The sequence below is a fragment of the Trachinotus anak genome, unplaced genomic scaffold (genome assembly GCF_046630095.1).
Source record: "Trachinotus anak isolate AG129_WGS33_773 ecotype Australia unplaced genomic scaffold, CSIRO_AGI_Tana_v1 ptg000029l, whole genome shotgun sequence".
NCBI lineage: Eukaryota > Metazoa > Chordata > Actinopteri > Carangiformes > Carangidae > Trachinotus > Trachinotus anak.
Genome location: NW_027273880.1, coordinates 612234 through 626593, shown reverse-complemented (window position 1 = coordinate 626593; position 14360 = coordinate 612234). Strand labels below are relative to the sequence as shown.

At 42.3% G+C, this 14360-nt stretch overlaps 3 protein-coding genes across 6 annotated transcripts in view; 1 reads left to right on the top strand and 2 right to left on the bottom strand.

The window, feature by feature from the left end:
- Positions 1-2877, bottom strand: part of LOC139611997 (NACHT, LRR and PYD domains-containing protein 12-like) — a 201306-nt gene extending 198429 nt beyond the window's left edge. The window contains exon 1 of one of the 3 annotated variants that reach the window (XM_071467105.1): positions 23-2877. The gene's annotated coding sequence lies outside the window, so the exon portion shown is untranslated. The remainder of the gene's footprint in view (positions 1-22) is intronic. The other 2 variants (XM_071467106.1, XM_071467107.1) reach the window with 2 other exon arrangements.
- LOC139611995 (protein NLRC3-like) overlaps positions 1-14360 on the top strand; it is a 418379-nt gene that overhangs the window by 230489 nt on the left and 173530 nt on the right. The gene's annotated exons all lie outside the window — the stretch shown is intronic.
- The window catches only part of LOC139611996 (NACHT, LRR and PYD domains-containing protein 12-like), a 173090-nt gene continuing 166974 nt past the window's right edge, over positions 8245-14360 (bottom strand). The window contains exons 12-17 of the mRNA XM_071467104.1: positions 12701-12877; positions 11891-12067; positions 11224-11400; positions 10326-10502; positions 9521-9694; positions 8245-8667 (exon numbers count right to left, since the gene is read on the bottom strand). Of these exons, the coding sequence (XP_071323205.1) occupies positions 8655-8667; positions 9521-9694; positions 10326-10502; positions 11224-11400; positions 11891-12067; positions 12701-12877 (895 nt within the window). The 3' untranslated portion in view covers positions 8245-8654. The remainder of the gene's footprint in view (positions 8668-9520; positions 9695-10325; positions 10503-11223; positions 11401-11890; positions 12068-12700; positions 12878-14360) is intronic.

Sequence of the window (14360 nt, the reverse complement as noted above, 5' to 3'; positions counted from 1 at the left end):
TCTGACAGTTTTAAATTCTTACCTTCCATCAACAGATTGTCTGAAATTACGAGGAGGAGGCACTGATTGGTTGCTCTTCATGGTCACACAACTAGGTTTGGGTCCAGGTCCAGGTCCAGGTCCAGGTCCAGGTCCAGGTCCAGGTCCAGGTCCAGGTCCAGGTCCAGGTCCAGCTGCAGCAGAATCTGTGTGTTGCTGCTCTAGGGTTGAACACAACACACACAGAGCTCTGAGAGTGAATAATGATGGAGCAGTGATCTGAGTCATGGACAGTGAGAGATCCTCATCAAAGTATTTTAGCAGTACAACACCTCCTCAGAGAGACATCACAGGTCCAGAGAAGTCCAGAGTTACTTATACCCAATGTGCTTTGTTGCATCAGTGTTTTAGAATAATGCAACAAAAATCAGCATATTTTGATACTGGCAACTTAACAAAGATCCAATCAGGTCACAATCCAATCTGAAGTGCTGGGACTCCACAGAAAAACAGTTTGCAGTGCTGATGAACTTGGAATACCTCAGCTGTCTGTCAGGACCATTGACTAAAACAAAATGCCCTTCAGATCCAAATTCATTTGACAGTAAACAGTAAAGTCTACAATAACAGCAACTGTATTAAAAAATATCTAGTTTCAAGACCTTTGCTGATAGAACTGGTATTTTATTCATTTGTGTGATGCCCTTGTGTATTAGTGAAGATTAATTCCCTGTGGACCCGCCCCTTCTCTTTGGGACTTCTTTCAGTTCTTTAGTAAAACTTGCTGCCAGCAATTTGGTAAAAAGAGAGTAACCTCTCTGTGTTTTACTCTGAGTCAGAGTGTTTTTGTGTCATTCAAGACAATTTTAAATAAGATAATGAGAGAGATCCTCTGTGAACACAGAGCCTGGGCAATCCAGCCACTAATATGACTTCTCAGTGTAGTTCCACACCTTAACCACGGGAGGGCAGTGAAACATGATCAGTTTCACTTCTTCATCTCATCTCTTCCTCATCTCCTTTTCAAACTCCTCAAATACCTTTTCTCACCTTTCTCCTCCTTTACTCCTCCTCTGGGTTTTTCCTCTAGCGACTTTTTAGATTTCTCGACATTGTTCTCCTACACTCTCCTACCTACCTTTTGCCATCGACTTCAAACCAATCAGACTTCATTTTACAGCCAGTGGCCTGAAGGTTAGTAGATAGAATGCAGGTGTAAGGCTCTTCAGTATTGGCTATTGGCCCCTGGCTGTTTTCTGAAAGCATCCGAGCAAACTCACAAACAACAATATTCAAACGGAGAACAATCATGTGATCAAATTCCTCACATTCCTCATAAACCCCACAACCTTATTTCTGCTTATCATTACACATAATCAATGAACAGGGAGATCTGATTTACTGAAGAGGAACACACTGTCAGATGTGTTAAACAAACCTTTCCATGATGGAAGAAACCAGCAGCACATTGATGACAGGCAGCAGACTGAAGAGAGAGACATTTTAAAGCAGCTTTACATGATTAGACAGCCACACTGTAATGTTTTCCTCTGCTGCAGAACACATCATAACAACACAAGTCATTACAGCCATCTCCTGCATCACACTGTCATTATTCAAATCTACTCATCTGGACTTCAGCAGTTTTTACAACCAGCTGTTCTTCCTCTGCTCACACAGAAACTCATCTCTTCCTCTCAAATGAAGACTTTACAGGCTGATTGAAACAACAGTTAGGGTAACTGATTCCAACATGAAATGCATTGGAAATCCTCAAAATCAGTTTGAAAATTCTTAAAAATAATAGAAAATCATTTTTCTCTGGTGAAAATAATTCAAAGCAAAGCAATAGTTCCAGTTTACCAAAGTCTTCCTCATGAATGTGCGTCTCTCTGCAGCTCACGTCAGCACTGAACACGTCTGTGCAGAAAAGCAGCTTCATGCTGGGAACGCAGCTGCTGACACACCTCCATCACTTCACTGTCCCAGAATCCAGTCTGAGTGGTTGGATGCTGCTGCAAAGTACTCAGAATTTGTGCCGTAATAATGAATAATGTGGGGTCATATCGTGACAACAGGTTTTCCATCATACTCTCATACTTTGGCCTGTTTGACTGTGAAACAGGTTTTCAGTTACGTTCTGTGTGGTATTAAAAAGTCTTTCATTAAACACAGAAACCCTGTGACATCACATTACATCACATTTGATCCTTTTGTCCGAGGCCACTCATCAATGCGTTCGGACCACATCTCAAACTGTGAGTGTGTCCCTTTAAAACAAGTGACAGAAACTAAATCGACAGGCAACAGGTCAAAGTGGAGGAAGGCAAACTAAAGCAGGTTTTACAAAGGCACCTGGCAGCTGAAAGACAGAGAGGCCAGACTACGTCTACACAGAGCAGCGAGACACAAGTGATCACTATAAACCTGTGACAAAAACACCAAGGCAGGAATTACAGCTTTTTTCCGATTGCTTCAGATGTGACATGTAACTGATCTGTAGAACGTGTGTCGACCAAGCAGTTGGCTTCAGTGTTGACTGTGTCTCATAGAAATCACTCATTACAACAAAGCCTTATTCTGTGACTGCTGGATTTAGTTAACATGGATCAATTAAAATACCACTAGGAGGCTCATTTTAGCACCAAAGGCCTTGTAATGCACACACAATATACTCAACATCAGCCACTGTGAGCAACAAAGAACAATTAGTCAACAATAATCATGAACCAACAATAATCACTTCTGTTCTGATGACTGAGCCTCTTACAGAAGTTTTATGTATCACTGGAAAACACACAACTTATCTGTCCACATAGGGAAGACTGTAGTCAGTTACATGTTTTATTCCATCCAACAGGAAACAAGAGGCTCAGACAGCTTCTCTTTACAGTACATTCAATAACCAACCAATAGCTCAACTTATTGAATATATCTGGCTTTATAAACAGACCCCAAGAGGAATATTTCCTCAGGAGCTTAGAGGGCAGTGGGGCAGATGGGAGATGATTCATAAATGTTTTTTCATTGTTTATGACACAGAGGTTGAAATCAATTTTACATTATTAGTTTGACAGAGCTGGATATATTGTAATATATTTCTAATTTGTCACGTCTATGACATGTTGGGATTCAGCCTCCACACAGACACTACAGTGGAAGGTGTCAGTTTTGTGTAATGCTGCTGGTATGATGTCAAAATGACTGTCCACATGTTTTCTGTTCCTGAGTCCTGCAGGAAAAATGGGCAAGATGCCAAACTTCTAGATTCCATGATGGCAGGCAGGAAGTGTGTCTGCTCTCATCTGTTAGACGACGCACACACAACACATCCAGTGTGTCTCCAGCCTTACAGTGTGTAGCCTAATAAAGATTTGTTGTAGCAGCTTTTGGCCTAAGAGGATCTTTCTGTCAGATCGCTTGGTGATCATTGGCCAATCACCACAAGGGGACACACTATAAAAGCGGGTCACCTTGCTCCCGCTCTGCCGCAGGTAGGAGACGGTCTCCGTTATTGTCTGCAGGTTGGCATGTCCTTGTTGCGCGGCCGCTTATCTCGGCTGCTTGTGACTCTGTAGATCTCCTGGCTGTTGCTTCCCGTGCTCCGAGCGGTGACCTTCCTGCTGATCGCTTTGCCTCTGGTGGTTTTCCTCTCAGTTGTTTGGCCTGTAATCATTTAACGTCCTATGAATGGTAAAAAAAAAAAATGTGATTGTGAGCAGGATTCTATTTGCGGTGTTCTGATTAAGTTTCAGCCTGGTTGTCTATTTTTCGTATTGTTTGCATTATTTGTGATTTATTATTTATGTTGCAGTAATACAGCTGCCATCCAAGCAGCCTTATTCAGGTACAGGTTATGTTGTGTGAGCTGCAGTCACACATTTGTCTATTTACAGATAGTTTGGTGTAGTTTCTTTTGTTACATGTATGATTTGTAATGTGGGATTACCCTTTCACCTCACTTTCATTTGTGTATTGTTATATATGGTTTAAGTGCTGATTTATTCATAGAATTGACCATTTAGCACTAATGATCAGTTTCTTGTTTTCTTCAGTTTACTTTCTTTCTTTCCTTGGTTACATCACTGGCAGGAGGCCATTTGAGAGCTGCTGATAACCAGTGTCCAGGTTTCATCATTCAGCCACTGTATGTTTTTATACTTTGTGTTGGAAGTGTAATCCCCTAATTATGTTTTGGTTCTTTTAGGAGCGGGGCACCTGTGGTGGGGGGGCTGGTGTCCTCCTCTGGTGGTGGAGCCCTCTTCCTGTGTGCTGTGTCTTGAGTCTCCTGGTATTGACTTCACTTGTGTGTGTGTGTGTGTGTGTGCACGTGTGCTTTAGGGTGACTTCTCCTGGGATCCTGTTTCCGTGGGCCTACCCTGCCACTAGTAAGCCCCCAGCTCCAGTTATATCCATTTACCCTGCCACTGAGTGATTGTGTTTTAATGATGATCCTTATGTTGATATATTGTCAATAAATATTATTGATGGATGGAACCATGTCTCTTGCCTTTTTGAAATATTTGGTATCAATTGAGGGTTCACAATTCCTTTGGTGAAATTCCCAGGGTGGCGTTATCGGATTAAAGTATTTTACTGTTGGTGTCCTTTAAAGTAACCAGCCGTTGTAATGCATAAAACCTAGAGGTGTGTGTGTGTGTGTGTGTGTGTGTCCTCCCCCCTCGCTTGCCACATATACTATGACATTTTACTAAATTCATAAAATTAATTTAATAAAAAAAGAAAACGCGCATTTCATTTTTCATAGCCAATATTTTATGTATTCAGAATTCTTTATCCCTCAATTTACCATCCTCCTCCTTCCCTGAAGGAAATTATTGTAATACACAATGTTTCCAAAGATGATAATTTAATCTTTATACAGTAACAGTGTTCAGTCCGTGTCCCTCAGTGACCACAGGTCTGACTCACAATCAGTAAAAACCAAACAAAAAACTCTCCTCTGGTTTTGGTGAGAAACATCAGTAGAGTGTGAATCATTTTCTCCTTTAACACAGTCCATCAGTCTGGCTGTATCGTTTAACGAGGGTGAACAGTCCATAGCTGATCATCAGACTGTCATTATGTTTTATAGATCTGGAGGTTTCCTCCTGCAGCACTGGCTCCCTCCTGAATGTCCAAGAACCTCATCCTCTGCCTCCTGTTCCTGGGCTCCGTCATCTACAGACACATTACAGTACATTCAGTTCACTCTCTGGAATCACAGCCACGTGTCAAAGGTCACAGGGAGGAAAAACTCTGCAGGTGAGTTTGCTTTTATCGGTCTGTCAGGAAAACTACTTCAAACAGCAGAACCAGAAGAGCTTCCAAGAACTAGGGCTGGTTCTCATAGTTGACTGTGGGTTTCACTAAGGTCAGACTTTAACCTGTCTACTGAACCTTTTCTCTCTCCTCACTCTCTTTATTTTTATTGTAGAATAAATTTTTCTCATTTTTAGTTTATGCTTTCACTAATAGAAATGACAAACATCACTAACAGCAGACTGCGTATTCATTTCATGCAGGGATGGGGTCTGACAGCTGTTTCATTTCATCAGACATTTACTTATATCTGCCCCCCACAGGTGAAACACCTGGTCTCCAGTGTCTCCTCCTCCCCCTGTTCTTTGCTCCTCAGGTTGGCAAATGTGTCAACGACGATGCAGATTGACGACGATGATGATGAAGTACAACAACAGATGGTACACCACCTGTGCTGGAACACACACACACACACACACACACACACACACACACACTACAGTAAAGCATTAAATCGTTTACAGCTCAGTTATAAAACATGAATAAGAAAAACATTTGGGTTGCCAGGTTGTGCTGGTGATTATCCTCCTCCTCCTGTAACACCTTGATCATGCAGACTCCATTATTGACAGTTTGACCTCTGACCTTCAGGAAAACAAGTAACAGAGCATCTGGACCAAAATCATCTCATAAACATTTTAAATTAAAGTCTCAAACTTTTATCATCAGTTTATTAAAATGTATAACTGCAGATGACTCACTGACTTTTGCTGCCGACTCATTAGAAAGTGAGAGAGTTGTTTTCATGATTACGAGCTGAACAATGAAACACAGTCACTGACAGAGTGGGAGCTGACCAGTAAAAACAGCAGGGTCAGTGTCTCGGTGCAGCCGGTCTGTTTTGGTTCCCATCATTCTGTTAACACCTGATATTTCAGATTTGTGCTGTGAAGCTCCACATTGTGTTGACTGACAGAACTTGGTGTTATGGTTCCACTGATCTGTCACTGTCTGTTTAAATCTCTATGGACCGAGTCCCCGACAAAAACCATGTCAACTAAACCGTCCCACTGCAGGGTCCATCCAGCGTTCACACTCCACCTGTTTGGTTATGGACTCTGGTGTGTTTGTGTGTGTTGTGCTCTCAGCTGACACCACCTGAAAACGATGACTGACCTCAGGACTGTGATTAAACAGCTCTGAAATCCATCTGGTAACGTAAACCATCAGGGAAGAGATCCTATGACTGATCTGGAAGCCTCACAGTTCTGAAGTTAAACAGACACAGTAACTGTCCTGCTGGAGCCTGTTTCTTCCTGTCTCCACCTGTGTGCCTCACCACTTTGATTACAGCACTCTCTGTGCTGTGGGTTGCTGAATAACCAAATTGGAACTTTTCTAAAATGTTATTGGTTTAATGTTTCCTGAGTTCAGAGGACTTTATTAGTCTTGTTGTTCCTTAGGAGAGAGTAAGGTAGCAGATCGGTTGACATCATAGCTGGGAGCCCATGACAGTTTGTGTGTTAATATTTGCTATGCTGGCTCTAACAGAAATGTTTTCTTTAAAACTGTGCTGAGATTTTACAGTTGACAGTTGAGTTAGACTGAGAGCAGGTGGTGGATTTAAAAGATTATCAACTGTAGAAAAGAAAACTGTGGTTATTTTGGTTTTCTGAATTAATTGTTAATCAAAACCCTATGTTTAAAAATATACAAGTGAACATGTGATTTGCTTTTCCTCTGTCCTCTCAGCTTTTCAACAGCTTCTTTTTCCATGGTGATTTGATTTGTGGTGTTTTTTATCAGGAGAAACTGCATCTAAAGAGAATCTTAAATTATCATTGGAAGTGTTGAGTTTACTGCCTTTTCTCATTTCAAGTAAACTCACGTGTTCGTTTGATGAAGTTAATGCAGGAGGCGAACTCAGAATTCTTTTCACTAATTTATTGAACAAGCTTTCACAAAATTAAAAGAGGATCGTTACAGAGCTCCGGGTCCAAACTATCTCTCCCTGACAACAACATGCAGCTGTGCCACTTCACAAAGTTTGACACCCTCACTTTCCCTAACCCGGTCTTTTTATTATTGTTACACAAAGAAAGCAAGGAATGTAGGTTGAACTCTTCTTCATTGGCTGTTGCCCGACTGGCCTTCGCCCAGGCGCCTCCTTCGTGGTTATCTGACTCCATTTGACCTCCTTCACTCCTGCCTGGCAACAGCTGATTTTTCTGTGTGTGGAACAGAGAAGAGAAGACAGGGACAGACACAACACTCCCATCTCCTCAGGGCTGTCTCCCCTCTTTCAGTTAACTGTGTCCTTGCACACTTCTAACCTCATCTTCTACCTATGCAGTCTATTCATGGCATGTCCACCCCGCATCTGAAGAACAACCCCTCCACACATCCTTGGCTTCACTATCTGTAACACCCTGCTCCCTTTTGAGACTTCAGCAACTCCCCAACCTATAGTTATCAAAAGCAAGCATCATGAGCTTGCAATACTCACACACACAATGCTAAAAATATTCTTTCATTGAATAAGTCAGTCGTGGATGGAGGAAATGTGTTCAAATGATTTGCTAATTATGGTCATTGATAATGCTGCACTGTTGGCTGTCCACCAACATTCACCATCCAACCTGACGGAACTGGAGAGGATCTGCAAGGAAGAATGGCAGAGGATCCCCAAATCCAGGTGTGAAAAACTTGTTGCATCATTCCCAAGAAGACTTATGGCTGTACTAGTTCAAAAGGGTGCTTCTACTCAATACTGAGCAAAGGGTCTGAATACTTATGACCAAGTGATATTTCAGTTTTTCTTTTTTAATAAATTTGCAAAAATTTCTACATTTCAGTTTTTTTCTGTCAAGATGGGGTGCTGAGTGTACATTAATGAGAAATAAAATGAACTTTTTTGATTTTAGCAAATGGCTGCAATGAAACAAAGAGTGAAAAATTTAAAGGGGTCTGAATACTTTCCGTACCCACTGTATGTATATGATCATTTAATATATCTTCTATAAAGTATTATTGAATACATCAATAAGATGGAGGATAAAAACAACATGTTCCTCCTGTACAATAATATCTGGTAAAGTTCAGCTGAAGAACATGAGGCTTCAACGTCTGAGTCAAACTAATCTTCAGAGTTCAAGTCATTTTACTGTGAAATTCCCTCTTTGTGAAGCTCAACAAGGAAACTGTTCAGAGCTGAACTTGATGAGCTTTAAGTCCAGAGACACTGATGATGCTCTGTCAGATCCAGAGGAACACACAGGGATGATGGTGGACTGGACTCTGTGTGTGACAGTGGAGCTGTTCTCAGATCAGTTCAGACTGCAGCACTGAGAGTCATCTCCACTTCTTCTGATTCCTCTGTCAGTCACTGCTGGATCAAGCTCTCCTCTCCACTCTCACCACCTCCAGCTGTGTAGAGAAGAAGAAAGCAGAGGAGATGAATCAGTGTTTACAGAGACTCACTTCATCAGTCAGTGATGCAGCAGGGACTTCAGTCCTGTTCACACCAGATGTGCAGCAGCTGCTTCCTCTCAGCTCTCATGTTAACGTGTTGGAGTGAACACACTGAGCTGGAAGCTCACAGACCTGCAGAGACGTTCAGCATCAAGTCTGTTCACTCTGCACATTTCACTCAGTCCACAGTGGAAACAAAGTGCTGAGTCAGCAACAGGTCAGTGATGGATTCACTCCTGTTACCTGTCAGCTGATGTCACTTTAAACACAGAGTCTCTGTGTGTTGATCAACATGTGAGCTGCTTCTGAAACATCACCTGACTGAACATGGAGGCTGTCACTAAGAGCCAGGGACTGTCAGGCTCCATCACACTGATCTCAGAGCTGTGACACAGATGAAACTGATCAGCTGTTTAGTGTTGAAACCAGAGAACAAACAGTCTCAGATCAGATTGGACAGTTTGATGAATGAGGACACTGTCTCTGTCCATCTGTGAGGCTGTCAGCTGGAATCAGCTTTATTTCCTGTACACATCAACACAACAACAACAGTCGTCTTCACATCAACTCACACACATGATCACAACAAGCTTGTGGCTGCTCTGATTGGCTGACTGTTGTCTCTCTCTCTGTCTTTCTGTCCAATCCTGAAGCCTGTCCCCGTTCTCCTCTCACAGCTTCACTGAGGAAAGCAGCCACTGAGGAGGTTGGAGGTTCACAGGAAACACTGGATCTTTGCTCTGATACTAACTGTGTTTAGTACAATACTGCTGAGAGCAGCATGGACTGACTCCGCCCCTCTACTGACCTCAGAGTCTCCAGTCTACAGTCTGGACTCTCCACGAGACCACGGAGGTCCTTCAGGTCTGAATCCTGCAGGTTGTTGTATCTCAGGTCCAGTTCTCTCAGATGGGAGGGGTTGGACTTCAGAGCTGAGCCCAGAGAAGAACAGCTGATCTCTGACAAACTGCAGCCCATCAATCTGAATAAAGAATCAAAGATGTAGATCAATGACTGATAATCAATCAGATTTGTCCTGATCAATGATCTTTGTCTAAAATGAGTAGAGTGACTTTGTCCTTCTGTTATTGTGGATCATCATCATGTCAGTACAACACAACATTGTCAACACAACAGTTGTGTGTGTTGTGTTACAGATGAAAACACACACACAGTTTGATCAAACAGACATTAGTCCTGACACTTCACTGAAATCGACTGAAAAAAAGAAGATTGTTTCTTCACTTTCTTTGGACAAATATTAGTTGTGAGGATCTTGTGTATGTTGTTGTGATAAAAATGAATTGACTTGAACAACTAACACTGGACAATTTCTCCAGTGGATTAAGAAAACATGAGTCCTCTGACTGAGAGAAATACGAGTGTGTGAGCTGTGAAGGTTGAACTGAAGTGAACAGACATTATTCATGACAAGTGAGTGAAATGAGCTGAAACTGAAGAATCATTCTCAGTCTGAGAGAAGAACAACTGGAAACATGAGACAACAACTATTTACAATGTCATTCATTCATTCACAGTCAATGGATTCAACTTGTGTGTGAAGCTTCATTAGCTGTGGATTCAAGATATAAGATCTACAACAGTGAACTGACCTCAGAGTCTCCAGTCTACAGTCTGGACTCTGCAGAAAACCACACAGACCCTTCACTCCTGGATCCTGCTGGTCCTGGTTGAAGCTCAGGTCCAGTTCTCTCAGATGGGAGGGGTTGGACTTCAGAGCTGAGACCAGAGAAGAACAGCTGATCTCTGACAACCTGCAGCCCCCCAATCTGAATAAAGAATCAAAGATGTGAGTTTAGGAGACAAAGTTCCTGCTTGAAACCACAAAGAGTCAAACAGACAAAGTAAAAACAGCTCTCATTAATATTCATGACAACATGCTGCTGCTTCAATAAAGACGTAGTGACTCCACCTCTTCAACTCTGCCAGCTCCACCTGTGGCTCCATCTATACAAACTCATGTTGTGCAGATTCTACTAAAGATCCTCAAGTTTTCAAAGACAACAAACATGTCAGGCTGAAGTTTGGAGACATGAGAACAAATGTATAGAAATATATATTAAATTCACTAGTTGATGGAACGGCAGAGACACAGACACCTGGTGACTGAGCTCAAATATTTAATACAGTCAAACCTACAGGATTTAAAGTGATTAAGCAACCTGTTGCTATGACAACTTGGCTTTGAACATTGGAGTCAGTACAAACATCACAGAGCCTTATAAAAGTGCTGGGACCATCAGCTATTGATTATAGATCAGTTATTGTCTGACAGATTCAATGTGTTTCTGTTGGTGTTTGAAAAAGTCATGAGGTGAAAGTTGAAGAGAAACAGTCACTGGACTAAAAGCAGAGAAGAAGAAAACAGACTTTACCATGAAGATCCTCAGTGTGGATCAGTATAATATCAGCCTCATGTCTGCAGCTCAGTGTCAACACAACTTTCACATCACATTCATCTCAGCACAGAAAGAAAACATGGAGTCTGACCTCAGAGTCTCCAGTCTACAGTCTGGACTCTGCAGAAAACCACACAGACCCTTCACTCCTGGATCCTGCAGGTCCTGGTTTTCACTCAGGTCCAGTTCTCTCAGATGGGAGGGGTTGGACTTCAGAGCTGAGACCAGAGAAGAACAGCTGATCTCTGACAAACTGCAGCTGATCAATCTGAATAAAGAATCAAAGATCAATGATTGATAATCAATCAGATTTGTCCTGATCAATGATCTTTGTCTAAAATGAGTAGAGTGACTTTGTCCTTCTGTTATTGTGGATCTTCATCATGTCAGTACAACACAACATTGTCAACACAACAGTTGTGTGTGTTGTGTTACAGATGAAAACACACACACACAGTTTGATCAAACAGACATTAGTCCTGACACTTCACTGAAATCTACTGAAAAAAAGAAGATTGTTTCTTCACTTTCTTTGGACAAATATTAGTTGTGAGGATCTTCTGTATCTTCTGTATGTTGTTGTGATAAAAAAGCTGAAACTGAAGAATCATTCTCAGTCTGAGAGAAGAACAACTGGAAACATGAGACAACAACTATTTACAATGTCATTCATTCATTCACAGTCAATGGATTCAACTTGTGTGTGAAGCTTCATTAGCTGTGGATTCAAGATATAAGATCTACAACAGTGAACTGACCTCAGAGTCTCCAGTCTACAGTCTGGACTCTGCAGAAAACCACACAGACCCTTCACTCCTGGATCCTGCAGGTCCTCATTCCAGCTCAGGTCCAGTTCTCTCAGATGGGAGGGGTTGGACTTCAGAGCTGAGACCAGAGAAGAACAGCTGATCTCTGACAAACTGCAGTTGATCAATCTGAATAAAGAATCATAGATGTGGATCAATGATTGATAATCAATCAGATTTGTCCTGATCAATGATCTTTGTCTAAAATGAGTAGAGTGACTTTGTCCTTCTGTTATTGTGGATCATCATCATGTCAGTACAACACAACATTGTCAACACAACAGTTGTGTGTTTTGTGTTACAGATGAAAACACACACACACAGTTTGATCAAACAGACATTAGTCCTGACACTTCACTGAAATCTACTGAAAAAAAGAAGATTGTTTCTTCACTTTCTTTGGACAAATATTAGTTGTGAGGATCTTGTGTATGTTGTTGTGATAAAAATGAATTGACTTGAACAACTAACACTGGACATTTTCTCCAGTGGATTTAGAAAACATGAGTCCTCTGACTGAGAGAAATACGAGTGTGTGAGCTGTGAAGGTTGAACTGAAGTGAACAGACATTATTCATGACAAGTGAGTGAAATGAGCTGAAACTGAAGAATCATTCTCAGTCTGAGAGAAGAACAACTGGAAACATGAGACAACAACTATTTACAATGTCATTCATTCATTCACAGTCAATGGATTCAACTTGTGTGTGAAGCTTCATTAGCTGTGGATTCAAGATATAAGATCTACAACAGTGAACTGACCTCAGAGTCTCCAGTCTACAGTCTGGACTCTGCAGAAAACCACACAGACCCTTCACTCCTGGATCCTGCAGGTTCTGGTTCCAGCTCAGGTCCAGTTCTCTCAGATGGGAGGGGTTGGACTTCAGAGCTGAGACCAGAGAAGAACAGCTGATCTCTGACAACCTGCAGTTCTCCAATCTGAATAAAGAATCAAAGATGTAGATCAATAATTGATAATCAATCAGATTTGTCCTGATCAATGATCTTTGTCTAAAATGGGTAGAGTGACTTTGTCCTTCTGTTATTGTGGATCTTCATCATGTCAGCCTTCTACACACATCATCCAAATGTCAGCACAACATTCATACAGCTGTTGATGTGAACACAGGTTGATCAGCTGCTGCTGACCTCAGTTCAGTCTGTGATCAGAGGAGAATCAGAGGATTCACGTCTGTTTAGTCTGTTCCCTCTCTGACACTACAGACATCAGCACAGAAACAAAACACTGAGGACGTGAACAAACAGTGAGAACTCAGTCACACTGTTCAGAACAAACATGGTGGAGCAGCTTCAATGTTCCAAAGTCACCAAACAACTGCACAATGTCACATTTACAGGAGGAGGGAAAAGATTTCTCTGTGTCCACATCTTTAAAGAAGAACTTGTGTTACTGTTGAGAACTTGAGGAGGACGAGTGCTCGGCCTCAGTCTACCACCGGTGTTACAGCCCATTCTGTGAGCCGTCAGATTCTGTGACCTGCAGCAACAACCAGTTCACCTTCAGGCAACGTTCAGAGCCTCCTGCTGGAAAACACCACAGATTTATTCAGCTGATCTTCACTGAATGAGGAAGTAGAATTCATCTGATTTTCACATCAACCCCCCAGTGAGGAGCAGACTGAGTGAGGACGGGGTTAATGAAGGTCACAGAGCAGAGATCAAACCTGTGCTCACAGTCCTACAACCCTTCAGCTCAGCACAACGTCCACGGTTTAGGTCTGATAGTTGATGAACAGAGTTTCTCTGAGTGTCAGTGTCAGTCTGCTCTGGTAACTGCTCCTGAACCACAGTCACATGACCACTTGTGTTATTCATGTGATTAGAAGAAGCTCCATTCTTCAAGATCAAGTCTGAGCTTTTGTTGTGTTCACACACAATCAACTAGATATGACATGAAGGACACCTGGAGCGCTTTGAGTTCACAGTGCACAGGTTCAGAGAAGCACAACGTGGACTTGAAGAGAACAGAAGTGAGAGCAGCTCAGTTCAGGTAACAGGGACCAGACTGATCTGCCAACAAAACCCCTACAGCCAACCTCCCCTGGAGCTCAGCTTTCAGAGCAGGCTCCTCTGCCTCTGCTGCCAGCTCTGTGTATCTGAGCTGTTTCCTCTCAGAGGCCGTTTCTCCTGCGTCCTCCCATGGTACTGTCAGCTCCACAACATACACAAGCTGCTGTGTTTCTGACCACAACACAACATCTGCTCTCAGATCAGTGGCAGCTGTCTCCTGAGGAACTAGGAGCTGTTTTCCTGGATCTCCTCTGATTGGCCAGTCCCTCCCTGCCTTCAGCTGCATCACGCCTGTTCAAAGCTGCTTCCTGAGTCCTTCACCCTCACCAACAAATCAAATCCATCTTGTCTCCTTCTGCCTCCAGTGAGTTCACCTCTGAGCTCTGACTCT